The 25,859-nt window shown below is 54.7% G+C and overlaps 2 protein-coding genes and 1 long non-coding RNA gene across 4 annotated transcripts in view; 1 reads left to right on the top strand and 2 right to left on the bottom strand.

Annotated features, from left to right (window-relative positions):
• KCNK3 (potassium two pore domain channel subfamily K member 3) overlaps positions 1 to 2,673 on the bottom strand; it is a 91,113-nt gene extending 88,440 nt beyond the window's left edge. The window contains exon 1 of the mRNA XM_048846072.2: positions 768 to 2,673. Within this exon, the coding sequence (XP_048702029.1) occupies positions 768 to 1,050 (283 nt within the window). The 5' untranslated portion in view covers positions 1,051 to 2,673. The remainder of the gene's footprint in view (positions 1 to 767) is intronic.
• On the top strand, positions 884 to 20,155 carry LOC125634807 (uncharacterized). 2 transcript variants are annotated; one of them, XM_075126285.1, is made up of 4 exons: positions 884 to 996; positions 5,432 to 5,539; positions 16,797 to 16,882; positions 17,092 to 20,155. In XM_075126285.1, exon 4 carries the CDS (start codon positions 17,209 to 17,211, stop codon positions 19,699 to 19,701), a length of 2,493 nt encoding a protein of 830 aa, XP_074982386.1. In that variant the 5' UTR covers positions 884 to 996; positions 5,432 to 5,539; positions 16,797 to 16,882; positions 17,092 to 17,208; the 3' UTR covers positions 19,702 to 20,155. The 2 variants fall into 2 exon arrangements, with proteins under 2 accessions (XP_074982386.1, XP_048702017.2); XM_048846060.2 differs by lacking the exon at positions 16,797 to 16,882.
• LOC142071494 (uncharacterized) lies at positions 6,245 to 7,742 on the bottom strand. Its single transcript, XR_012667520.1, has 2 exons — positions 7,569 to 7,742; positions 6,245 to 6,396 (listed from the first exon to the last, which is right to left on the bottom strand). It is a non-coding gene; the product is annotated as an uncharacterized LOC142071494 (long non-coding RNA).
• Positions 20,156 to 25,859: the final 5,704 nt, after the last annotated feature.

The following is a 25,859-nucleotide window of genomic DNA, read 5'->3' as shown; positions in this document are numbered from 1 at the left end:
CCAGGGGGTCCCAGACCGCTTCTCGGGGAGGAACAGTCCCTTGCCAGCAGCTTGCAAACCCTCCAAGTCAGGCCCGGCGCCTTGGCTCGGGCGCTCCCGCCTGTGCCTGCCCCATGCCCTCGGCACACCCCACAAGCGGACTGACGGGCTGCAGGGCGCTTTCCAATTCTTCCCCGCTAATCACCCCCCTTCGTTACCGGATCAACCAAACCCCGCGCCGCCTTCCCTGCAATCAACTCGACTTCCCTACACCACGGCCCGAACTCCTGCTCCGGGCCCCTTTGCCGGGGGAGACCTCCGGGAATTGGAAGTAGCCCAGGACTGGGGCTGACTCCGAAGGGGTCCAATCATAGAAGATCAGGGTGGGAAGGGACCTCAGGAGGTCATCTAGTCCCACCCCCTGCTCCAAGCGGGACCAATCCCCCACTTTTCGCCCCGGATCCCTAACGGGCCCCCCTCAAGGACTGAAGTCACAGCCCCGGGTTGAGCAGGCCAATGCTCAAACCGCCGAGCTATCCCGCCCCCACCCCGGTGCAAAGCGAACTAACCCGGGCTTTTAAGGACGGGGATTAAAAGGGGATGGAGAGAGAGTGTGTGTGTGGGGCGGGGGGGGGCCGTCACAGGGGGAGGGGGGGTGTCCCACCACGCGGAAGCAGTCACAGCCTCCTTTCTCCGGCCAATAACCTCACCCCCCCCCCCGCTCCATAAAAGCCGCTGGGGAGCCGCCCGCCGCCCGGACGCCACGGGGATGGGCGCGCCGGCCTTACCGATGGTGGTGATGACGGTGATGGCGAAGTAGAAGGAGCCGGCGAACTTCCACTGCACGCCGGCCTTGTGGGGCTTCAGCTTGAGCACCACCCACTCCAGCTCCTTGTACCCGTCGCTGCTCAGGTTGTATTTGCCCCTCAGCTCCAGCTGCTTCTCCTCCAGCCGCCGCCGCTCCGAGGTCTCCTGCTCCGACTCCAGGGCGTCGAAGACGGCGGCGCCCACCAGCAGGTAGGTGAAGGTGCAGATGATGAGGGCCAAGGTCCGCACGTTCTGCCGCTTCATGCTGCGGCCGGCGGCGGCGCCCGGGCGGAGGGCGAGGGTCCGGCGGCGGCGGCGGCGGCTGGAGCGGGGCTGGCCTGGGTCATGGCTGCGCCGAGGCACCCCGCGAGCAGCGGCGCTGGGGCCCGGGCTGCGCTCGCCGCCGACTGGCGCGGGGTGGGCGGGCGCCGCGGGGAGCTGTTCGTTCAGCACCACCCCCAGGAGAGCCGGCGCGCCCCGCCGCGGCCATATAAGGGCAGGGGGCACACGCGGGGAGACACGCGGAGCGGGGAGAGACACACACACACACGGAGCCAGGAGACACACACACACACACACGGGGCGGGGAGAGACACACACATACACACGGAGCCAGGAGACACACACGCGGGGCGGGGAGAGACACACACACACGGGGCGGGGAGAGACACGCACACACACGGGGCGGGGAGAGACACACACACACACACACACGGGGTGGGGAGAGACACACACACACACACACACGGGACGGGGAGAGACACGCACAGAGAGCGGGGAGACACACACACACACGGGGCGGGGAGAGACACACACACACACACACACGGGGTGGGGAGAGACACACACACACACACACACGGGACGGGGAGAGACAGGCACAGAGAGCGGGGAGACACACACACACACGGAGCGGGGAGAGACACGCACAGAGAGCGGGGAGACACACACACACACGGGGCAGGGAGAGACACACACACACACACGGGGTGGGGAGAGACACACACACACACACACACGGGGTGGGGAGAGACACACACACACACACACGGGACGGGGAGAGACACGCACAGAGAGCGGGGAGACACACACACACACGGGGCGGGGAGAGACACACACACGGGGCGGGGAGAGACACACACACACACACACGGAGCCAGGAGACACACACACACACAGGACAGGGAGAGACACGCACACACACACACGGGGTGGGGAGACACACACAGAGAGCGGGGAGAGAGACACACACGGACACACGGGGCGGGGAGAGACACACACAGAGAGCGGGGAGAGACACACAGACACACACACGGACACACGGGGCGGGGAGAGACACACACAGAGAGCGGGGAGAGACACACACACGGACACACGGACACACGGGGCGGGGAGAGACACACACAGAGAGCGGGGAGACACACACACACACACACGGACACACGGGGCGGGGAGAGACACACACAGAGAGTGGGGAGAGACACACAGACACACACACAGAGCCAGGAGACACACACACACACACGGAGCCGGGAGAGACACACACAGAGAGCAGGGAGAGACACACACACACACACACGGGGTGGGGAGACACACACAGAGAGCGGGGAGAGACACACAGACACACACAGAGCCGGGAGAGACACACACAGAGAGCGGGGAGAGACACACACACACACACACACAGAGCCAGGACACACACACACACAGACACACATGGGGCGGGGAGACACACACACAGAGCCGGGAGAGACACACAGACACACAGACGGGGCGGGGAGACACACATACGGAGCCGGGAGAGACACACAGACACACACGGGGCGGGGAGACACACACACATGCAGCTAGGAGAGACACACACACATGGGGCGGGGAGACACACACACACACTCAGACACAGAGCAGGAAGAGACACACACACACAGAGCGGGGAGAGACACACACAGAGAGCAGGGAGAGACACACAGACACACACACGGACACACGGGGCGGGGAGAGACACACACAGAGAGCGGGGAGAGACACACACACGGACACACGGGGCGGGGAGAGACACACACACACACACACGGACACACGGGGCGGGGAGAGACACACACAGAGAGTGGGGAGAGACACACAGACACACACACAGAGCCAGGAGACACACACACACACACACGGAGCCGGGAGAGACACACACAGAGAGCAGGGAGAGACACACACACACACACACGGGGTGGGGAGACACACACAGAGAGTGGGGAGAGACACACAGACACACACAGAGCCGGGAGAGACACACACAGAGAGCGGGGAGAGACACACACACACACACACACACATAGAGCCAGGACACACACACACACAGACACACATGGGGCGGGGAGACACACACACAGAGCCGGGAGAGACACACAGACACACAGACGGGGCGGGGAGACACACATACGGAGCCGGGAGAGACACACAGACACACACGGGGCGGGGAGACACACACACATGCAGCTAGGAGAGACACACACACATGGGGCGGGGAGACACACACACACACGCAGACACAGAGCAGGAAGAGACACACACACACAGAGCGGGGAGAGACACACACAGGAACACACACAGAGAGTGGGGAGAGACACACACACGGAGTGGGGAGAGACACACACAGGAACACACACAGAGAGCGGGGAGAGACACACACACGGAGTGGGAGGAGACACACACGGACACACACACACAGGGAGCCGGGAGAGACACACACAGAGCCGGGAGAGACAGACACACAAACACACACAGAGAGCAGGGAGAGACACAGACACACTCGGAGTGGGGAGACACACACACACGGAGCAGAGAGAGAACACACACACACACACATACACAGTAGGGAGATCACACACACCTCCAGAGACATACATACACACAAACACAGAGTGCGGAGAGACACACACAGAGCAGGGAGATCACACACAGAGCGGGGAGATCACACACACACACGGAGCGGGGAGACACACACACACAGAGTGGGGAGATCACACACACAGAGCAGGGAGACACACACACACAGACACACACACACACAGAGTGGGGAGATTACACACACACACATAGGGAGAGACACACACAGAGCGGGGAGATCACACACACACAAGGAGGTGGAGATCACACACACAAGGACGCACGGGGGAAATCACACACAGAGAGCAGGGAGACACACACAGAGTGGGGCGATCACACACACACAGGGAGGGGGAGCTCACACACACACAAGGAGGGGGAGTTCACACATGGGGGGGAGATCACACACATACAAGCACACACACGGGGGGTGGGTAGAGGGGGATGCCAAGGGAGACAGCTGAGTGTCTATTACATGCATCTAACGTCCCAGCCCCCTCCGCCCCACCCCCCCACTGTCTCTGGCCTGGGTCTGGTGTGGGGCCACGGCTGCCACTAGTCACAGAGACCCCCAGGGGAGTCTGACTCCAGTCAAAGTGCAGCCACCAGGCTCAGGGGCTCGAACGCTTCCTTGGTGGCTGAAAGCAGGCAGGGCAGGGAGAGCCAGAGAGCTGGCCAGAGAATGGGGTGAGGGCAGCGGGAGCTGCTCTGGGGAGGGGCCTGGCAGGGATCCCGGCAGGAGGATCCGGCTCTCTGTAACACTCTGGGTGCCAGGGCAGATTTGGTTTCGAAGCAGTTTGATTCCTGGGCTCTGGCCGGGAAGCTTTGGGTCAGAGCCACTAAAGCAGCAGGGGTGGGAGGAAGGCTGGGCTAGCACACAGGGAACTGGCTTGGAGATCTGGGCTCTGTTTCTGGCTCAGCCACAGACTGTCCTTTTTTTGGGGGGGGGCGGTATCTGTGCCTCAGTTTCCCATCTGTAAAATGGTGATAATGCCTTGCAGGGGTATTGTCAGGATACATACATTAAAGACAGTAGGGGGCTCAGATACCACGGTAATGGGGCCAGACAAGCACCTACGTGGATAGAAAACTGGAATGCATCCGATGAAGTGAGCACAGGGGGAAATCACACACAAAATCACTCACAAAAGCTTATGCTCAAATAAATTAGTTAGTCTCTAAGGTGCCCCAAGTCCTCCTGTTCTTTTTGGAATCATATGGTTTTCCAGCAGCTTAAGTGAGCGTAAAAGCAGGTCCCCAGTCCTCTCTCACGCTAAGCTCCCACTGACTTGAATGGGATTTTTGTAAGAGAGGGGGCTGCTGGGCTGGGCTTTTTCACACCCCCTCCGGAGCAGGTCTATCATGTTGCACACAGTTCCTGAAGTGGTGCAAATCAGCCTGGCTCTCTCTACTCTTGCAGTCAGCCTAGGTCTAGCTGACCCCCCGTTCTCAGCAGTGCATCATTCTACTAGCAGAGACCAGGCTACAGACTGTAAATTCTTCGGGACTCTGCATGCCTTTCTGATCTGTTTCGTATACAGCACCAAGCACATTGTCATTGGCAAGCAAACAACGATCATTTATGCCTGTTTAGACTGGAAATGGGCACATCTTGCGAAGTCCAGAACCAGATCAGGATCTGAAATCTCCCAGAGTGTGACGGGCATTTATGATAGGTGGATCTGGTAGCAGTAACTGTAATTACAGTTGTTCAACTCTTCCCATCTTAACACCTTGTGTTGCTTATAATTTTGCCAAACTTTAGCTGGGCTGAAATTTGCCGGCTGGGTGCCTGCCTCGGGCTGAAGTTTGGGGGAATTTTTCAGCCGAAATGGATCAGCTGCGTCTGAGAACAAGGGCAGCAACACAATGGGTGAGTGTGCCATTTAAAAAAAACGGACGAGCCGTTTAAATGCGTTAAATACTGTTAAAATGCGGTAGCACCCCTCTCCTTTGGAGCAGGGACTTGAAATTTGGCCTTGGTGTCAGGAACATGCCTTTTGCCATCCCTGTGAAAATCCACCAAAATCAGAGCAACCTAAGCCTTCGAAAAATTGCAAGTTCACACACGCTCGGTGGAGACGTCTTAGAATTTCACGGCTACCATCTCTGATGATTCTGTTTTCACTTTGCACGCTGCATCCTCCCACAGCCCTAGCCCATAGGGTGACTGAGCGTGATCCAGCCCCGGAGCTCGCTCTCCTGTGCTCCCAGGCCCCCGCCCCGCCCCACTCCGCTCCCTGGTGTCCACGCGGTTTGGAGGTGGAAGCCACCTGAGCCGAACGCAGAGAGGAAAAGAGCCAGCCTAGAGGTGGGAGGGAAAGGAGTAGATGGGACAAGGGGCCTGGTGAGAGTGGAATGGGGGAAGGAAAAGCCATGGTCTGGGGTGGAGACGTGGAGGCTGGAACTTGCAGGGCAAAGAGACTGGGACTAGGGATGGAGGCTATGACTGGAAGCTGGGGTGGGGAGGGGACTGGGAATCAGTTGGTAGTGTAGGAAACGGAGATCAGATCCCTGGGGAGAGGCGGCGGGGGGGGACACCTTAATTCTGGCCTTTCCCAACTTTTGAGTGCTTGACTTTGCAACCTGAATGTTCCTTTACTGGGGGGGGAGGAGAGGTTGTGTGTCATTGATATATATACATAGCTGGGTTTAAGACAGCTACGGTGTTGGTGTCTCTTCATCATAATACAGATGAGCTGATCGGTATTCTCCACAACATCACATGATCTGAAATGAAAACATCTTTGTTAAAACTGGAAGGAATGTTATTAGCAGCCAAACATCGGGGACAAAGAAAATGATAAATTACAAATAGTGGGCTTAAGCACATAGGTAATCAGCTGCCAACACCAGAAATATATTACAATTGTACAGCCTGCATATAGCAGTACTTTAAATACCTGAATGTGTGCAATTCAGGACAGCATTGTCACCCACAGCGTCCAAAGTCTGTGATAATATTGGGACTAGAATCCAGGAGTCCTGGCTCCTAAGGTTCTGCTCCACTTACCGGGCGACTCCACTCACAGACAAGCAGCTCCCTTTTAAAACCGCATTTAGACATTGCTTGAACATGGTTTGAATGCAAATAATGCCGAGTGTGAAAATTCCCCTGAACAGACGCGACCAGGGCTCATGGGGATGGAAAAGCAGGAGAATGATTTAATGCCACCGTTGCTCCTGGACCGGAACAGGGCACCAACGGGTATCTACATGGTCACGGTAAATTAACCGTGATCTGTCCCTCCTCGGGGAGCTTCCCTGGCCCGCAGAGGGAACAATTAGCGTTCACATCTCACTTTAAAAAAACGATATGTTTTTCGACATGTAAAATCCACTCGTTTGACAGGCTCCAGGCACGCATAGAACAGCGTAGCAGCAAGCGCTGCTGATTCACCCCAGCTGGGGATCTGGCACCGGAACCAAATCAGCCAGAATGGATTCCCCGCCCTGAAGCAGCCGCAGAGCTCCCCGGCAGCCAGCCACCTCGCTGCCCTTAGGGGTCAAGTCCTAGGGCCAGACCCTGATCTCATGTACACTGGTGTAAATAGGCAGCAACTTCACTGACTCCCATGTGAGTGAGCTCAGAGCCTAGCTGAGGGGCCCCTGAGCCTCCTGGTCCTGATGTGTGGGGGCTGTCAGCCATAGCTCCTCCACTGAGCCTGCCTGTCTCAACAGCACACAGCTGAGCAGCCTGGCACAGAGGCATGGAGAGTTGCCCAGCATGGACCAAGGCGAATGCCCTGTGGGTGGGATTTGCCCCCCACTCAGTGCCAAGGGGGTGACTGGCACACAGCAAGGGCCAGCACCGCAGAATGCCCCATAGGCAGTGTCACCCTCAGCGCTGCCTTAGGGTTACCGCATTCTGAGACGGACGGAAATCCAGGCTGGAGACTTACCAAACTCCTCCCGTGTCTGGAGGAAGCCAGATCCATCCCCGGACATCTGGAGTCCTGGACCGACACAACGCCCTGGTTTGCTTCCACGCCACCCCACTTTGATCTAGAGCATATCTTTTAGCACGTCCTCCAGCTGTGAGCTGACAGGGCCGGTGGTGGAGAACGTACCCCCCCCATCACCGCCCCCACATACTGAGCTGTTCCAAAGGTTAATCACCCTCATAGTTAAACATTCGCACCTTATTCCCCACCTTAATTCATCTGGCTTTGGCTGCCAGCCACTGAGGATTATCAATCACTATTGCTAGCCTAGCCCGCTCTTGCTAAGGAAACGCTGAGTGAATGCATTACTGCAGTGACCCAGGAGCTCTGAGCTGTCGCCATGCGGCACACTGCAATCGCTCAGAGCTTCCCCATTGCCAGCGGGGATCGGATCGGATCCTCTTGCTCCAAAAGCCCACGCTGCTGCCACCCGCTTGCACGATAGGAGAATCTCCCCCAAGCTGCTGCTGGTACAGGAGCTATAGAATCATAGAATATCAGGGTTGGAAGGGACCCCAGAAGGTCATCTAGTCCAACCCCCAAACACACAGGTGAGGAATTATGACACTATGACACACAGGTGAGGAATTATGGCACTTCTGCGTGGCCACCAGACTCCTGACATCAAGGGATCGAGGAAACAAGCCCCCGTTAGCACTAATGAGGGCTATGCATACTCGAGGAAGTGAGCCACGGATGTACCTGTTACAGCCTGAGTGGCTCATTGAAACTGTGAAATTCGGCAACAATTGACTATTAATATTTAATAAATCTGAATGTAACAGAAAGGGATTCTCTTCTCGGCCACTCCCCAGCTTCTAGCTATCTCAGTGAGCTCCCTGGCCATCCAGCTACTGACTCTGGGGGGCAGCAGAAGAGGCCTGTTATGATCAGGGCTGCATTACAGGTGTCTGCCTGCGCTGTGTCTGGCTGAGTTGAAATTTGCCCCTGTAGAGCGGGTTCCTCATGAGCCTAATTAATCAGACATTTTAGCATGGCTAAATGTAATGCAAACGAATATGGGTTTTAATGCAGCTAAATGTAAACGTGTACATCTGGGAACAAAGCCTGCAGGCCGCACTTACAGGGTGGGGGACTCGATCCTGAGCAGCAAGGGACTCTGACAAAAATTTGCAGGTCATGGTGGATAATCAGCCAAAGATGAGCTCCCTGTGGGCTAATGCGATCCTGGGATGTATAAACAGGGGAATCTGGAGTAACAGCAGAGAGGTTATTTCACCTCTCTGTTTGGCCTTGGTGTGACCCTGCAGGAGTCCTGGGTCCAGTTCTGGTGCCCACAATTGAAGAAGGATGTTGATAAATTGGAGAGGGGCCAGAGAAGAGCCATGACAATGTTTAAAGGATTAGAAACCTGCCTTGTCGTGACAGAGTCAAGGAGCTTTAGCTTAACAAAGGGTACATCTGCACAGCAAACAAACCCCCATGGCCGTGAGTCTCAGAGCCCGGGTCGACTGACTCAAACTTGCAAGGCTCATGCTGCAGGGCTAAACTGGCAGTGGAGACATTTGGGGTCCGAGACCCTCCCCTTGGCTGGGTTTCATAGCTCAGGCTCCAAGGCCAATCCCAATGAGCTAAGCTGCTCTTTTCAGCCCCGCAGTGGGAGCCTAAGTCAGTTGACCACCCTATTTTGAGGACTCAGTCTGGGCTTGTGTGATGCACGCAGAGCTCAGGTGAGCAAGGGGTGAGTCATACCCCAGGAGAAAAAGCCGACCTGCTGCAATAACATGATGCTAAATGTTCCAGCCTGTAGAAGCCAGTGACGGGGGGCCCAGGTCTAACCTGATCTGTGCCAGTGCAAGATACCTGCCCCCTGCCGTGGCAGCTGGAAAGAGCTGGCTGTTTGCAAAGTGGTTACAAGCAGCGCGAGGCAGAATGGATGAAGGGCAGCTCGCAGCAAACAGCTGGCCCCTGTCTGCTCAAATGCTCCAAACGGATTTGTCAGGGCGCAGCCTGCTGTGTCCCTAGGGAGACGATGGGGCTGCACCCCTTCCTCTAGCCATGCAGCGAGCACCCTGATCAGCAGGATCAAAGGAACCAAGGTGCTTTGCAGCAGGGGAAATGGCTGTTTGGGGGTTGCCTGCTCTCCCTAGCAGGTCCCATGCTTTGCTCCCAGCCCTGTCACTGGGGGGCACCTTGTCCTGCCCTCCGCATGCCTGCTGGGACTCTCAGTATCCCTGGGCTTGCAAGTCTCAGGCAGAGCAGAAGAGAGGATTCTCCTAGGCTAGTCCAAGGTGATGCCCAAGGCTGGCCTGAGGGGTATGCAGCCCTGGCCAGGGCTGGGAACCTCTGAACTAACCTGTCTGGGGCCCAGCTGCTCCCTCCCAACCAGGGCCTCTGTGCCTTTTGGGAGGTGATACCCTGCATCCACCCCGCCTCTCCCGCACTGCTTAGCAACGGCGCAGGGTGCCAGAGCATCTAGTGCCGGCTCCAGTCACTGCCGCGCTCCCATCAAACAGCAAAGACAGCCCCCACCTCAGAGCGCTGCCCCGTGGGTCGCCAGGCCGGCCCAGTGCGGGCACCACTGTCCATCGGAGCCTGCTGAGTACGTTTGTGGGCATAACTCACGCACCAAGGGCAAGAGGCGGGAGTGTGAGCAGGGGCAGGCTCCCGTGGGGCATGCCCAGATTTAACGCTCGCCTTCTCACTCCCTCCGGTTCAGACCTTTCCTCTGCCCCCCCACCCCCCCTTCACAGCCCCTCGCTGAGTGAGTCACACCAGCTCAGAGTCAGTGGGCCAGACTGGGTCGGGCCTTGGAAGGGGCAGAGCTAGGCCCTGCATAAGGGGTCTGAGGCGCTGTGGGGCTGGAGGCTGCTGGCTGAGGAAGCAGATGTATGTTGCCCCCAAGTTAGCCTCCCCTCTGAATCCGGTCCTTTGGCTGCAACTCTTCAAGTCCCACTGCAGCGATACAAACCCAGCGCCAGGGGCTGGGGAATGGGAACAGGGTGGACGGCCTCGGGGCTGCTCTCAGTCACTCCAGGAGCTCTGCAAGCACGACAAGCCAAGGATCTAGCCGGTCAAGCCGATGGCTAAGTGGCTGTTGGATGGATGTGGGACTGAGCCCCACACCTGGACAAGCCCATGTAAATGTACAGCTCTGGGCACGTTGCTTTTGTTATCAAGGGCGGGCCATTGAGTCAATGGGTTTGAATCCCGGCTCCAGCACTAACCTCAGGTGAGTTTCTGGGTCTCTTCTCGCCGGATGGTGAATGCATCGGGAAAAGCACCATCTCTGCCTGTGTATCTGGGCAGTCCTTTGTGCGCCGGGGCCCTGATCTCAGCTGGGGCCTTTACCTCACTGTCGTAAGACCCATTGCAAAGCCCAAAGTCCTCACCTGTTTCCTACTTTGCCAAAACCATTACGGCATGAATGGGAGTTTTGCCCAGGTGAGGACTGAGTGAAAGCTGTGGTACGTGGCCCCGACTGTTCCTTTGGCAGGAGAGAGAGTGGCGTACCAGGCCGAGATTGGGTCCCTCTCTGGGGGAATAACCAATTGCTCCCTGGTCAGGGTGTGGGGATGATCTTGGGACGGGAGGCTGAGTCCCCAGCAAGGTGGTTAAGCCGCCCATTGCTGTTCACTCTGGAGCTCGCCTGAGAGCAGGTTTTGGCCCCATGCAGCTCTGTTTTTGCTTACCACAAACACCTTGCTGTTTGCCAGACGGTGCCGGGCAGCATTACAGAACAGAAAGCAACACAATCTGTCCCTGCCAGCTGCCACCGCCCCCACCGCCGCGGCTCTCGGGCTGTCTTAGGAACAAGCAGCCAGGAGCTCAAACCACAAGCTGGGGTCCTCTGCTCAGCAAAACTCTCATTGAGTTCAGTGGGAATCTCTGCTCGGAAAATACGTGGGCCTGACGCTCAGTTACCCTGCTCCTACGCTGGCAAGAGGAGCAGGCTGGGAGATGGCTTTAAGCCACCCGGAGGCAGTGTGGCCTAGTGGATAGTGGGTTATCTGCAAATCTATGTGGGAAAACGGTCTCCTCTGTGCCAGGGACGGGGGAAACCATTTCCCCCATAGATTAGTAGATAATAAAGCCAGAAGGGATGACTTCGATCATTTAGTGTGAACCAGGGCCATAGAGCTGCCCTGGAATTAATTCCAGTTTGAACCAGAGCAGATATTTATATAAAAAAACATCCAGTCTTTATTTAAAAAGTTTCAGGGATGGAGGATCCATCATGGCCCTTGGTAAATTACTCCAATGGTTAATTACCCTCCCTGTTAAATATTTGCCCCTTATTTTAAGAGCAGCCATAGAGGGTCAGACCAAGGGTCCATCTAGCCCAGTATCCTGTTTTCTGAAAAAAAGAACAGGAGGACTTGTGGCACCTTAGAGACTAACCAATTTATTTTAGCATAAGCTTTCGTGAGCTACAGCCCACTTCATTGGATGCATGCAGTGGAAAATACAGTGGGGAGATTTATATCCACCTTGAATAGCTCACCTTAAGTGATCACTCTCCTTACAGTGTGTATGGTAACACGCATTGTTTCATGTTCTCTGTGTATATAAATCTCCCCACTGTATTTTCCACGGAATGCATCCGATGAAGTGAGCTGTAGCTCACAAAAGCTTATGCTCAAATAAACTGGTTAGTCTCTAAGGTGCCACAAGTCCTCCTTTTCTTTTTGCGAATACAGACGAACACGACTGCTACTCTGAAACCTGTTTTCTGACACTGGCCAATGCCAGGTGCCCCAGAGGGAATGAACAGGGAAATTATCAAGTGATTCATCCCGTCGCTCATTCCCAGCTTCTGACAAAGAGAGGCTAGGGGCACCCCATCTCTGCCCATCCTGGCTAATTTTCAGTCTGAATTTGTCTAGCTTCAACTTCCAGCCATTTGATCTTGTTAGATCTTTGTCTGCTAGACTGAACAGCCCTATATTATCTAGTGTTTGTAGGTACAGATAAACTGTGATCAAGCCACCACTCAACCTTCTTCATGTAAAGCTAAAAGGATTGAGCTCCATGGGTCTGTCACTGTAAGGCAGGTTTCTAATCCTTTAATCATTCTCGTAGCTCTTCTCTGACCCCGCTCCAATTTATCAACATCCTTCTTGAACGGTGGGCACTGGCACTGGACACGGATTTCCAGCAGTGGTCGCATCACTGCCAAAAACAGAGGTCAAATAACCACCCTCCTGGGATCTATTCCTACCTCTGCTGCTGGGTGACCTTCAGCAAGTCACATCCCTCCCCGTGCCTCAGTTTTCCTATTTGTAAATTGGCAGTAATGATACCAACCTGCCTTTGAGATCTACAGATGAAAAGTGCTATATAAAAGCCAGGTATTATTATTAGTCATCCTGGCTGTCTCTGTACTCTAGAACAATGCAAGACCCTGCCCAGCCCCTGGTGTAATTTAGAGCAACCCCACAGCTGCTCTAACATACACTCTGCCTCTCACAGCCACTGGGAAGCAGAGAACAGCTGCAGTGCAGCGCATGCTGGTCATGTCCTGGATCTGCTCCGTAAATCGAGGGGCATGCATGGCAAGGGCTCTCTCTGCCATCATCTACTGGTGAACTGGAGGGAGAGACAGAAAGACTCAGACCTTGTTTGCGTGTTTCAAAGGCACCGTCCCAGTGTGGACCTTCTGGTTAGGTTTTGTGTAAGCGCTGGGATCACCCAATGCTATTCTCCCTAGAGTGTGACAACGGGGGGCTAGAGACCTGGGGCTGTGGGCCCTTCGTCTGGCAGTCCCTGGAGCTGAAATCACCAGTGCTGGGTTACAGGGTGGAGCCTATTGACCCGACCTGGCGTCATGGTGAGGGGCAGCAGCGTGGTGAGGGACAGGACAGAGGTGGCAGCCAGGGGCTGTTCATGGAAGCCACCCAACAGGCCCCATGAGTGCAATGGGAGGAGTGGGGTGTTAAAAGGATATTTGTCCATCAGACATTCACACCGGCAGCTGCGGAAACTGAGGCAAAGGGGGAGTCACTGGCGGATTTATTGGTGCTGAGTTTTCCCAAGTTAGGGCATTGTCCCTTTCCCCCTTACTGAAGTGTCATTGTTTCCTGGCCAGACTCGGTGCTCGTGGCAGAGGGGAAGCGCTACCCCCAGGAGAGGTGTCTAGGTCTTGCCCCGGTTTCTGGGCTGGGGCTCGAACCAGTGTGCTTGCAACATTCAAGGGGATCCCCGAGAGATTTGAACCCGGCCCTTGCTGCTGCCAACAACACTGGGCAGAAGGAATGCATCTAGACCTGGGGTCCACCTCCCTGCTCCTGTGGGCTAAGGCAGAGGCCCCTGTGCCAGGCTGGGGGTAGGGGCACGTGTGGGGGACACACTTCCCGGCCAGCTGAGCCTGCCATGGGGAGAGGGATCAGGCCGCTCCCGTGCGATCGTCATCGGCCCTGTAACAGCATTAAACCCACTCCCGGCCCGGCCTTAAGCTCCTCGCTGCCCATCTGTCACAGCCCTGCCAGGAGCAGGCTGGCTCTCTGGGCAGAGCGAAGCGGGCTGGGGTGGTGCCGATGGCAAAGACACCTGGCCGGGACCGCAGCCCGTCTCAGGGAGCCTAGGGAGGGGCTGGGAGTGGCTCCATAGCAACGGGTGCCCTCGAAGCAGCTCCAAAAATCCTGGTTTCTCACTTTAAGGATTGGATCTCCCCTCCCCAGGCCCTGCTGGGTCCAGCAAGTCGGGGACAGGGGCTTTGAGCCGCCTCAATGCCCTTCTGCCGGCAGCCCGAGACTGACTCTGCCACATGGCGCAAATCAGGGCCACCTGCTGGCTGCTCTACCTTGTGCCAGGCTGCCAGAGGCCTGGGGGGAAGGGGAGGCTGGGAGGAGCCATCCGGGGCACAACGGGGAACGGGGGTTTGTGGCCACTTGCATGTTCTACCATGTGTTTTTCCCTCCCTAGCGGAGGCAGAGAAACCATTGAAAGAGGAGACAGAGCAGCCGTGAGCTCCCATTCCTCTCCCATTCTAGCTCCACCACTGTTTACACGGAAGCAGGAGCAGCCTTTCCCCTTGGCTGCTGCAATCTGCTAGGAGACGCGAGTAGTTCTTCTGGCTACAGCCATTCCCCAGCACCGCTTCTTTACTCCTCCGGCTCTGCCCTGCACCGAGCCTGTGGGCAGCCAGCAGGGGTGACTGGGCAGTGGCGGGAGGGGGTCTGGGTGGGGGTCACTGGGGACAGATGGAGGATTGGGGGGGCAAGGCCCAGTGTTGCAGCTTGTGCATCAGGCAGCAGCGCCCCAGGGAGCCCACGTGGCGGCATAGGGGGATGTGGAGGTGCAGGGAGAGGGGCTGGGCTGGGGGGCTGAGTGGGGCAGGAATGGGCATGTGGGAGGGGATGATGCTGAGCCGTGAGCTTTCAGAGGGAGTGGGGGAGAAGGGCGGGGTGGGATGGAGTATTTTGGGGCCCCACGGGCTATGAATGGGGGGCAATGGGAGACTGAGGGGAAGCTCTGCTGGGAGCCAGGGCTGGGGGCTCTTCGAGGGCATGGGGAGGGCCATGCTGATCAGTGATGTTCACGGCCAAGTGAATAATGACCAGGGTCCATGCAGATACGTAGCCAAACACCTGGGGCCAGAGGCAATGCGTAACTGCTGATGGACAATTTCAAGGTTCTGTGGGAGAAACTCTCCGCAAAAAAAGAAATAAAAATATAAACCCTAGTAGAAATCTGGGGTTGGGGGGCACGAGACCCTGCTTGCCCCCCATCACCTCTGCCTGGGAAATCCCCCCCGGTTGTTAGTTTAGAGTTAGGATTGCTCACATGCTCAATGTCCCCAGGACAGTCACCAAAACCCAAGGGGCCAGATTCAGCTCTGAGCCACAGCAAAGTGCACCCGGAGTTAGCTACTGCCTTGGAGGGAATCGCGACTGATTTACACCACTGCAACTTAGAGCAGAATTGGGCCAAGGAAACCAACAGCTAAGGCTGCCTCCGCACCCAGAGACCATGCTGGCCAACCCCACTCCCAGCCACCCCCGGCTCCCTGGCACGCCCCGCACATACCCAGCCACCTCTGCAGGAAGCCAAGCAGCCAAGTGGCTGTCCCATCTAATGCATAAACCGGACAGCTGTGACAATGCTGTGTGAGGGCCACTGCAAATGCTGGGAGAGGTGCATTTGTCCCTGCAGAGCCGCCAAGTCTCCATCAGGGTCTGTCTCAGTTGGACCCGCTGAGTGGCACTCACGGGGTGACGCAGGAGAACTGAAGGCTCAGAGGAGGAACGTCTTCAGCATGCCAGACCCCAGGGTCTCTCTCTTCCTCCAGAGTGAGCCACACGGCTTCACTGCCTCCTTAGATGGGACCTCTGGGCCTTCAGCACCCCTGCTTCACCCCGGGAACTCCTCTCTACGTGGCCCATTGAGGCTGTGTCTGCTCCTCAGGGACTGTTCGTTACCTGGCACGCAGCCCAGGCCGTGCTTTGGGTAGTCAGACAACTGAAGGCTAAAGCCTTGTCTGGGCTGGTGACCCAGACCCAGCCAAGCTGCAGGGAAGCTTCGTCTCTCCATCCCTCTGACCTCCGACCTTGGCCACATGCGAGCCCTGACTCCTTCCAGCAGCCAGTGCTTCTCCCCCACCTCCCACCTTCCCAGTCCTGGGGACACACTGCTCAGCTTCCCACAGAGAGGTGGAGCAATCTGTGGCCATTGGTTGCTTGGTGATTGGATCTGCCCTCGCCTTCATGGATTCTCCATTGCTCTGGGGTTGGCCTCAGCTGGCCTTTTCCAGTGACCCACGTAGTCCCAGACAGCCAAGCTACATTCACACCTGTCTTAGCCTGCCCTGAAATCAAGCGGTCCTTTCCCATCCCACTGGGTAACAATGCAGCATGTAGGGGAAACTGAGGCACACATAGCCCTCATAAAAATATTACCCCAAATTCCCACTTCTCCACAGCTTTAATCTAGCAGCTGAGACTGCTCATTTGAGTGTGAGCCACACGAATAACATTGAGCGCTTACATAGCACTTTACACCCATAGAGCTCAAAGCGCTCTACAAAGGAGGTCAGCATCACTATCCCCATTTTGCTGATGGGGAAACTGAGGCACAGAGTGGTGAAGTGACTTGCCTGAGCTCACCCAGCAGGCCAGGGGCTGAGTCAAGGATAGAACCCAGGTCTCCTGAGTCCCAGTCTAGAGCTCCTTTGGGATAGAAGGCCCTGATAAACATAAGGCAAGTAAGATCCTATTCTTATTGCAGGGCGCTAAAGCTGAGTGAACAGCTGGAGCTGATGGCGATTTCTTATCGTCTGAGCACAGTGGTGTAACGTTACTGGAAGTCACAAGGTAATGATAGAACAGACACTGTTACTTCTCTCAATGTATAGGCAGCTAGATCTTGGAGAGATGCTTATTGTCAGATGTGGTGCAGTTCGGATGAGAAGCTAAGCATTATCACCAGCAGCCAGCTTGGCCCAGATTCTCAAAAGTATGTAGATGGCAGATGCTAGGAGTAAGTCACCTAAATATCTTCTGCCTTGGTCTCTCTCTCTCAGACTGAAATAATTTCATAGATGTATCTTCTCCAATGAAACAAGGAAATTAACCATCCCAAATGTCAGAACCAGGTCTGATATTTTGAACAGACACTGCCTGCTAAGTCATTATGCAAGATGGACATCGTACCAAAAGGACTGAAGGTAAAAAATCCATTACAATCTACATACCACACAGACTATGCTGACAGCTTGTGCCACACGCTCTCAAAGAAACTGCGGAATCACCTGATCAACATCCTCTACAGCAAACAGGGAAAGATTAAGAATGAGCTCTCAAAAATGGATACTCTCATAAAAAACCAACCTTCCACACAAACTTCCTCGTGGCTGGACTTTACTAAAACTAGACAAGCCATTTACAACACACACTTTGCTTCTCTACAAAAGAAAAAGGACACTAAACTTTCTAAACTACTACATGCCACAAGGGGCCACAGCAATGGTTCCCTCAACCCACCCAGCAATATTGTTAACCTATCCAACTATACTCTCAGCCCAGCCGAAGCAGCTGTCCTATCTCAGGGCCGCTCCTTCTGCCCCTCCACCCCCACGAACATGGTACAGTTCTGTGGTGACCTAGAATCCTATTTTCGACGTCTCCGACTCAAGAAATATTTCCAACATACCTCTGAACAACATACTAATCCACAGAGACCTCCCTACCAACACTACAGAAAGAGGGATTCTAGGTGGACTCCTCCTGAAGGTCGAAACAGCAGACTGGACTTCTACATAGAGTGCTTCCGCCGATGTGCACGGGCTGAAATTGTGGAAAAGCAGCATCACTTGCCCCATAACCTCAGCCATGCGGAACGCAATGCCATCCACAGCCTCAGAAACAACTCTGACATCATAATCAAAAAGGCTGACAAAGGAGGTGCTGTCGTCATCATGAATAGGTCGGAATATGAACAAGAGGCTGCTCGGCAGCTCTCCAACACCACTTTCTACAAGCCATTACCCTCTGATCCCACTGAGAGTTACCAAAAGAAACTACAGCATTTGCTCAAGAAACTCCCTGAAAAAGAACAAGATCAAATCCGCACAGACACACCCCTGGAACCCCGACCTGAGATATTCTATCTACTACCCAAGATCCATAAACCTGGAAATCCTGGGCACCCCATCATCTCAGGCATTGGCACCCTGACAGCAGGATTGTCTGGCTTTGTAGACTCCCTCCTCAGGCCCTACGCTACCAGCACTCCCAGCTACCTTCGAGACACCACTGACTTCCTGAGGAAACTACAATCCATCGGCGATCTTCCTGATAACACCATCCTGGCTACTATGGATGTAGAAGCCCTCTACACCAACATTCCACACAAAGATGGACTACAAGCCGTCAGGAACACTATCCCCGATAATGTCACGGCTAATCTGGTGGCTGAACTTTGTGACTTTGTCCTTACCCATAACTATTTCACATTTGGGGACAATGTATACCTTCAGATCAGCGGCACTGCTATGGGTACCCGCATGGCCCCACAGTATGTCAACATTTTTATGACTGATTTAGAACAACGCTTCCTCAGCTCTCGTCCCCTAATGCCCCTAGTCTACTTGCGCTACATTGATGACATCTTCATCATCTGGACCCATGGAAAAGAAGCCCTTGAGGAATTCCACCAGGATTTCAACAATTTCCATCCCACCCTCAACCTCAGCCTGGTCCAGTCCACACAAGAGATCCACTTCCTGGACACTACAGTGCTAATAAACGATGGTCACATAAACACCACCCTATACCGGAAACCTACTGACCGCTATTCCTACCTACATGCCTCCAGCTTTCACCCTGACCACACCACACCATCCATCATCTACAGCCAAGCTCTGCGATACAACCGCATTTGCTCCAACCCCTCAGACAGAGACAAACACCTACAAGATCTCTGTCAAGCTTTCTTACAACTACAATACCCACCTGCGGAAGTGAAGAAACAGATTGATAGAGCCAGAAGAGTTCCCAGAAGTTACCTACTACAGGACAGGCCTAACAAAGAAAATAACAGAACGCCACTAGCCGTCACCTTCAGTCCCCAACTAAAACCCCTCCAACGCATTATTAAGGATCTACAACCTATCCTGAAGGATGACCCAACACTCTCACAAATCCTGGGAGACAGGCCAGTCCTTGCCTACAGACAGCCCCCCAACCTGAAGCAAATACTCACCAACAATCACATACCACACAACAGAACCACTAACCCAGGAACCTATCCTTGCAACAAAGCCCGTTGCCAATTGTGCCCACATATCTATTCAGGGGACACCATCATAGGGCCTAATAACATCAGCCACACTATCAGAGGCTCATTCACCTGCACATCTACCAATGTGATATATGTCATCATGGGCCAGCAATGCCCCTCTGCCATGTACATTGGTCAAACTGGACAGTCTCTACGTAAAAGAATAAATGGACACAAATCAGACGTCAAGAATTATAACAATCATAAACCAGTCGGAGAACACTTCAATCTCTCTGGTCACGCAATTACAGACATGAAAGTTGCAATTCTTCAACAAAAATCTTCAAATCCAGACTCCAGCGAGAAACTGTTGAATTGGAATTCATTTGCAAATTGGATACAATTAACTTAGGCTTGAATAGAGACTGGGAGTGGCTAAGTCATTATGCAAGGTAACCTATTTCCCCTTGTTTTTTCCTAACCCCCCCCCCCCCCCCCCAGATGTTCTTGTTAAACCCTGGATTTGTGCTGGAAATGGCCCACTTTGATTATCATACACATTGTAAGGAGAGTGGTCACTTTAGATAAGCTATTACCAGCAGGAGAGTGGGTTTGTGTGTGGGGGGGGGCAGGGGGGGTGAGAAAACCTGGATTTGCGCTGGAAATGGCTCAACTTGGTTATCATACACATTATAAGGAGAGTGATCACTTTAGATAAGCTATTACCAGCAGGAGAGTGGGGTGGGGGGAGGTATTTTTTCATGCTTTGTGTGTACACTTTCTTCTACACTTTCCACGGTATGCATCCGATGAAGTGAGCTGTAGCTCACGAAAACTTATGCTCAAATAAATTGGTTAGTCTCTAAGGTGCCACAAGTCCGCCTTTTCTTTTTGCATTTCATTTAGTTCTCTCTCCATCTAGGTCCTCAGCGTATTGAGATCGACAGGTTTCTTCAGAAGCTTCCTCCAACAGAGGGCCCATGGTCAGGGTGGGTCTGGACGCAGGTGTTTAGGATCTTGCTCCGCACGGCACAAGGCAGTGCGACCCCACAGGCAGAGTTATGGTGCTGGGCAGGCCGCCCTCAGGCTCTGCTGTGTTCTGCGGTGTTGTCATCCACGTAATGAATGGCCAGTACTGGGCCCCCGGGAAGTGTCGGCCCAGTGAGCTGAGCAAGTCCAGCCCTGTGTGTGCGGGGCAAGGGGTCTCTTCACATGTGAAAGAAAAGCCTGAGGGGGCTTTGACACCCTCCAGCCAGGCTTCTGCATGACGACACATCTCAGCTCTGACCCGCCGCCCCCCTGCGATCCCAGTGCTGGGCTTCTCCTGCCCCCTACAGCTCTGCCGATGCCCCCCAATCCTGACCCGCAGCCCCCTGCAATCCCAGTGCTGGGCTTCCCTCGCCCCCTACAGCTCTGCCAACCACCCCCAATCCCGACCCACAGCCCCCTGCTATCCCAGTCCTGGGCTTCCCTTGCCCCCTACAGCTCTGCCAATGCTCCCCGATCCCGACCCACAGCCCCCTGCTATCCCCATGCTGGGCTTCCCCCGCCCCCTACAGCTCTGCCAACGCCCCCCAATCCCGACCCACAGCCCCCTGCTATCCCAGTCCTGGGCTTCCCTCGCCCCCTACAGCTCTGCCGATGCCCCTCGATCCCGACCCACAGCCCCCTGCTATCCCAGTCCTGGGCTTCCCCCGCCCCCTACAGCTCTGCCGATGTCTCCCCCTTCCTCCCTGGTGGCACCGGCTGAGGCCTTAGGACTTGCAGAAGCCCTCAGCGCGATCAGGGGACCCAGCTGTGGGCGACAGTAGCAGTAAGGTGTGGGATGGGTCGATGGCAGCTGATCTGGATTCCGTGTTGCAGGGCTGGAGGCTCCCTGCTCCTGTTGCTATCTGAGAGGAGGCTGCAGTCCAGGGCAGAGCAAGGGGGAAACGGCGACCCCTCCGGCAGCCCTCGAAGGGAACGGAGAGAGGAAATCCAGTATGTGCCTCCCCGCTGGACACCAGCATGGGGCTGCTCCGGTCTGAGCCTGACCCTGCCACTGAGTCACTGTGTGGCTGCAACCATCTTGGGCCTCAGTTTACCCAGCTGTAAAACCTATCTCCCGGGGCACCACGATAGCTCCCTGCTCGGTCCTCGCTCAGTCAAAATGCCCAGCAGTGTCCATGGGCCCCTGGTCAGAGAGAGGAGCACTGAGCTGGTGAGTCAGCATTTTGGGTTAAGGGTGAGCAAGGAGCAGGGACGTTGACTCAGCAAAATCTCCTGCCGGCGTTTTCGCCAGGTGCTGTCCCCTGATCTCCGGCTGATGCTCCAAACGGGTGGGAGAGAAGAGTCGGGGGCTTGTTCAGCCACTGAGGTGTTCATGCAGGCTCAGGGTTGGAGGGGTTCACTCAGGCGGAAGGACACAAGCGAGGGATCTGCTCAGAAAGCATGCCCTCCCATCCCCTACATCCACCCCCAATCCCAGCCACCAGCTCCCCTCCCAGTCCCTAGTCTGCCTGCCCCACTCCCATGGAACAAAGTGCATTTGATCTGCCATGATTGCAAACATTGCTCCAACCCAATGTTTTGCACAGCAACTCTTAGAGCTTTGCCGAGTCTCCCTGTCCCGTGATTCCTGCTCCGGCCGCCAGCCTGTCCCAGCCCAGATGTGCGTGACTGATGCGTGGGAGCCCTCTGAACTGCAGTGCCAGCCAGCACAGTGCTCCCAGTCCAGATCCAGGTATGGCTGCAGCTTGAAAGCCACAAATGTATTTGCACTCAAGCAAGGCCATTTATTCCCCCCCAAATGTTCCTCTTCCTCCCTCTCCGCTGCATTGTTTCCTCAAGCTCTTTAGCCCAGGCGAGCTGTGCCAGCATAAGGTAGTTTCAGCCCATGAACCACAACTCGCACTGGACATGAATAGGCAATGCCATGCTCATTACCGAGGGCCACGCTGATTAGCAACGAGCAAGACTCATTAACGATGCTTATCCCCATCCGTTGCATCCCAACAGATGCCAAAGTGCTTTTCGCCACAAACAGGCAGAAATCCGTTTGCCCGCCCCTGGAAATGCAGCCACCTCTGGGGAGAAGCGCGGCAGCTGTTTAACTGCACGCAGGAACAGTTCAGGAATGGAAGTGAAGAAGACTCCTGTGTCCGGCTGAAACTGCAGGTGCAGCGTAGGGTGGCAGAATGCAACTGGTCACCGTGGAATTAAGCCGAGACACTGGGGTTAACGCACCACTGCTCTGAGGAAATGGGCCGTGGGTTTTTTAATGAGCATGAGTGGTGAGGACCTCCGCCGTACCCCTCTCGAGTGGGGAGCAGGTGTTTAGAGTAACAGTCCCTGAGGCACCAGGACGTGTGCAGAAATGTGAGAAGAGTGTACAGCGGGAATGCCCAGGTTAGTTGGTGCCATTTTTAACACACCCACACGGACTGCAGTTGTGAGCTGCTTGTGCGATTTCTAGCCCAGAGAGTGCCAAGGCGGGGGCATGGGTAGGGGGGCGACTTGTAGCTGATAGAGGTAGCTTTGCCTTTTATTGTTCTTAGCAGTAACACAAGGAACCTACAGTCCTGTATTCTGCAAGTTGGCAGAAGTCAAGTAGCCCATGACTCTTGGAATATATCAGATGGCCTCCTAGTTACCCTTGATTTTGCTCAAGAGAGTGAGTTGGTAATCCATCTCGTGTCATCCAAATCGCACTCCGAACACAGGGCTCTAAGGCACATGGCTCCAGCTGTTCAAAGGGAATTAGGTGTCTATATATTGTCGAGGATCTGAGCCCTGGTGCTTTCAAAGGGACCGCGGATTTTGGACCTCTCAGTGCCCATCTTAAGATTTCTGAGCATCCGTAACCCCCACTAACTTGGTTTGAAATCGTTGGCTCTGGGCACCTGGGAAAAATCAAACCCCAAGTGCCTCAGGTTGGGCTCCCAAAATTAGCAGCCCCGTTTATTGTTATGTGTAGCCCAGTCGCACCAACCAGTCACAGGCCCCCATTGTTCTGGGCGCTGCACAGACGCATCGTGTGAGACACTCGCTGTCCTGGGAAAGTCACGGTCTACACAGACAATGGGTAGAAGGGGAAACGGGCACAGAGCAGGGAGGTGACTGGCCAAGGTCGCATAAGAGATCGTGGCAGAGGCAGGAACAGAACCCGGTGCTACTGAGCACCAGGCCAGGGCCCCAGCCACTGGGCAACATGGACTCTTTGATGCACGCCCCTTTTCCAAGCATTTGCCGAGCAGCAATTGCAAGGCAGCCATCACCTCACGGGACTGGCAGAAGGACAGGGCAGTGCAGGAGTGGCGCTCCGTGCCCCCAGGGACAGCGCAGAGGGGGGAGCTCTGATGATGCCCAGGGTACCGAAAAGAGACCAGAGCATCCAGAGGGGGCTGTGGGCAACAGTTTCGCTTCTTAGGCCTCAGGGAGCTTTCTGCCATCTGGGGAAAGTTCATTTGAGCACAGCTTCCTCTAGGGCTGGTCCGAACCTGTGGAACGAACTTCCCCGGGAACTAAAAACAGTCCTGACTTCCCCACCTTCCGCTCTGAGCCCCAGACGTCGTCAATCACACACACAATGGAGCAGCCAGAAAATCAAGACAAAATGCAAGAGCTCCAAAGAACCCCCTATGGCGTTATATGGTTAAAATATGACCATGCGGATCATGGTTGCTACCACTGTTATACCCTCGCAACAAATCTTGTTCAAAGTGTGTCAAGTAAGGTGCCAATGGGAAAGTTATGATTTGCTGAATATGATTATCCTATTGGTATGCATGCATCATTTTTATATCTAAAGTTATGGATATTGGCTCTATACCTGTATTTCAGATGTGTTTGCTTCTGGCTAACACCCATGAGGTATTTAGCCAGCACAGTGTGAAAGGACTATTCAAGTTGCATGGCCCATCAAAGAACGCTTCACTCGCACTGGGCCACGGAAGACGCCTATCCACGCCCGATGAGCTGTGGACATTCTAGCTAGAATATGGCTATGACTCAGCGAAGCATGCAAGGACATGTGACTAGTCCATGTGACCCCAAACTCCATCTTGTTACCTGTAATTTTCCACAAGCTAGAACAATGGGTTTCCCTCTACAGGGCAGAAGCTATAAAAGGCCCTGGAAACACCTCCATTTTGCCTCTTTCCTGCTCTGATATCTGGATTATGGATTTATACTAATGGGAGCATTCTAACCAAGGGACTGAGGACCTTCCAAATCATTTGGAAGCAACCAGAGACTGAACAAGCCAGAGTTTATTTCATCACTGCTTCAAGCCTGATCCAAGAACTTTGCAATTATTGTGTGTATTTGATTCCTTTAACCAATTTAAACTCTCACCTTTCTTTCTTTTTATAAATAAATCTCTAGTTATTAGATACTAAAGGATTGGCAACAGTGTGATTATTGGGTAAGATCTGAGTTATATATTGACCTGGCTTTGCGGCTGGTCCTTTGGGATCAGAAGAACCCTTTGGTTGATTAAATTGGTTTTAAATAACCACTCCTCATTAAGTGTAGTGTCTGGGTGTTGAATCCAGGACCGGAATACCTAAGCAGGGTGCATTTCTGATTTCTTGTTAGCCAGTGTGGTGAGACAGAAGTTGACGTTTCTTGCTGGTTGGGTATATCTTATAGAAGAATAACCACCAGTTTTGGGGTGTGTCTGCCCTATTTCTCAGCAGCTTGGGGATAGAAGAGGGGCAAGATAGAACCACACAGGACAAGTGTCAGTCACATCACTCAGGGCATGGCAGGAAGGCACCCAGACACCACACTGATGAGGACAGGATAGCAATGGGTATGGAACAGAGCAGAGCAGATCTTAGCGTTGTCACAAAGAAAGATGGGGCCGCATTTGGATCTGGCTTGCGGGGCGGCACACGAGAGGGTGGAGGCAAGGATTTGCCAGGCTCCCAGCCGGCAAGGGAAAGGGAGGGGTTCAGTGTGGGCCAGGCTGACAGAGACGGCAGGGAGACAGGCCAGGCGGTGGGTCTGGCTGGAGGTAGAGGAGTCCGCAGGGGAGAGCAGGTCGGAGAGTCGGTCACCCATGTGACGATGGCGGGTGGAGGAGGGGAGTAGAGAGAGACGCCAAGGAAACACAGTTCAAGGCAGCCCCTGCCCTGAGGACCCGCACTCATGCTAGAGCCAGAGAGTGTACTGGGAAATTCAGAAGAGCCTGAATCTGGGGTGAACCAGGATGATCTCCTCATTTTGGGGAGCAGCCATGGGTTCCCTTATAACTACGCTGCAGACGGGCAATCCCCGCCAAGGGCGTGCCACGGCTCCTGCACTTCTCAACCCACAGGGCCTCACAATGCCAGATGAGCTTGACAAACTACCCATCCCGGTCAGCTCAGCAGCCACTGAGATGCAGCCACCGCGGCTGGGGTGGGACACGGCAGCTGTTGCATGATGCACAGCAATGCCGCCAGACAGGAGGTGTGGAATTAAAATGGCAGGGGGCATGGAAAGCAGCAGAATGTCATTCTCTGAGCTGGAACGTGGCCAGCACCCCACATTTAATACCCGTATCCCGATTAGAAGGGGCATAGGCCCAAATCTTCTCAGGGATGT

Source organism: Caretta caretta, chromosome 3 (genome assembly GCF_965140235.1).
Source record: "Caretta caretta isolate rCarCar2 chromosome 3, rCarCar1.hap1, whole genome shotgun sequence".
NCBI classification, from domain to species: Eukaryota; Metazoa; Chordata; order Testudines; family Cheloniidae; genus Caretta; species Caretta caretta.
Note: the sequence above shows the minus strand (reverse complement) of the source record. Positions and strands in the feature narration are given on the sequence as shown.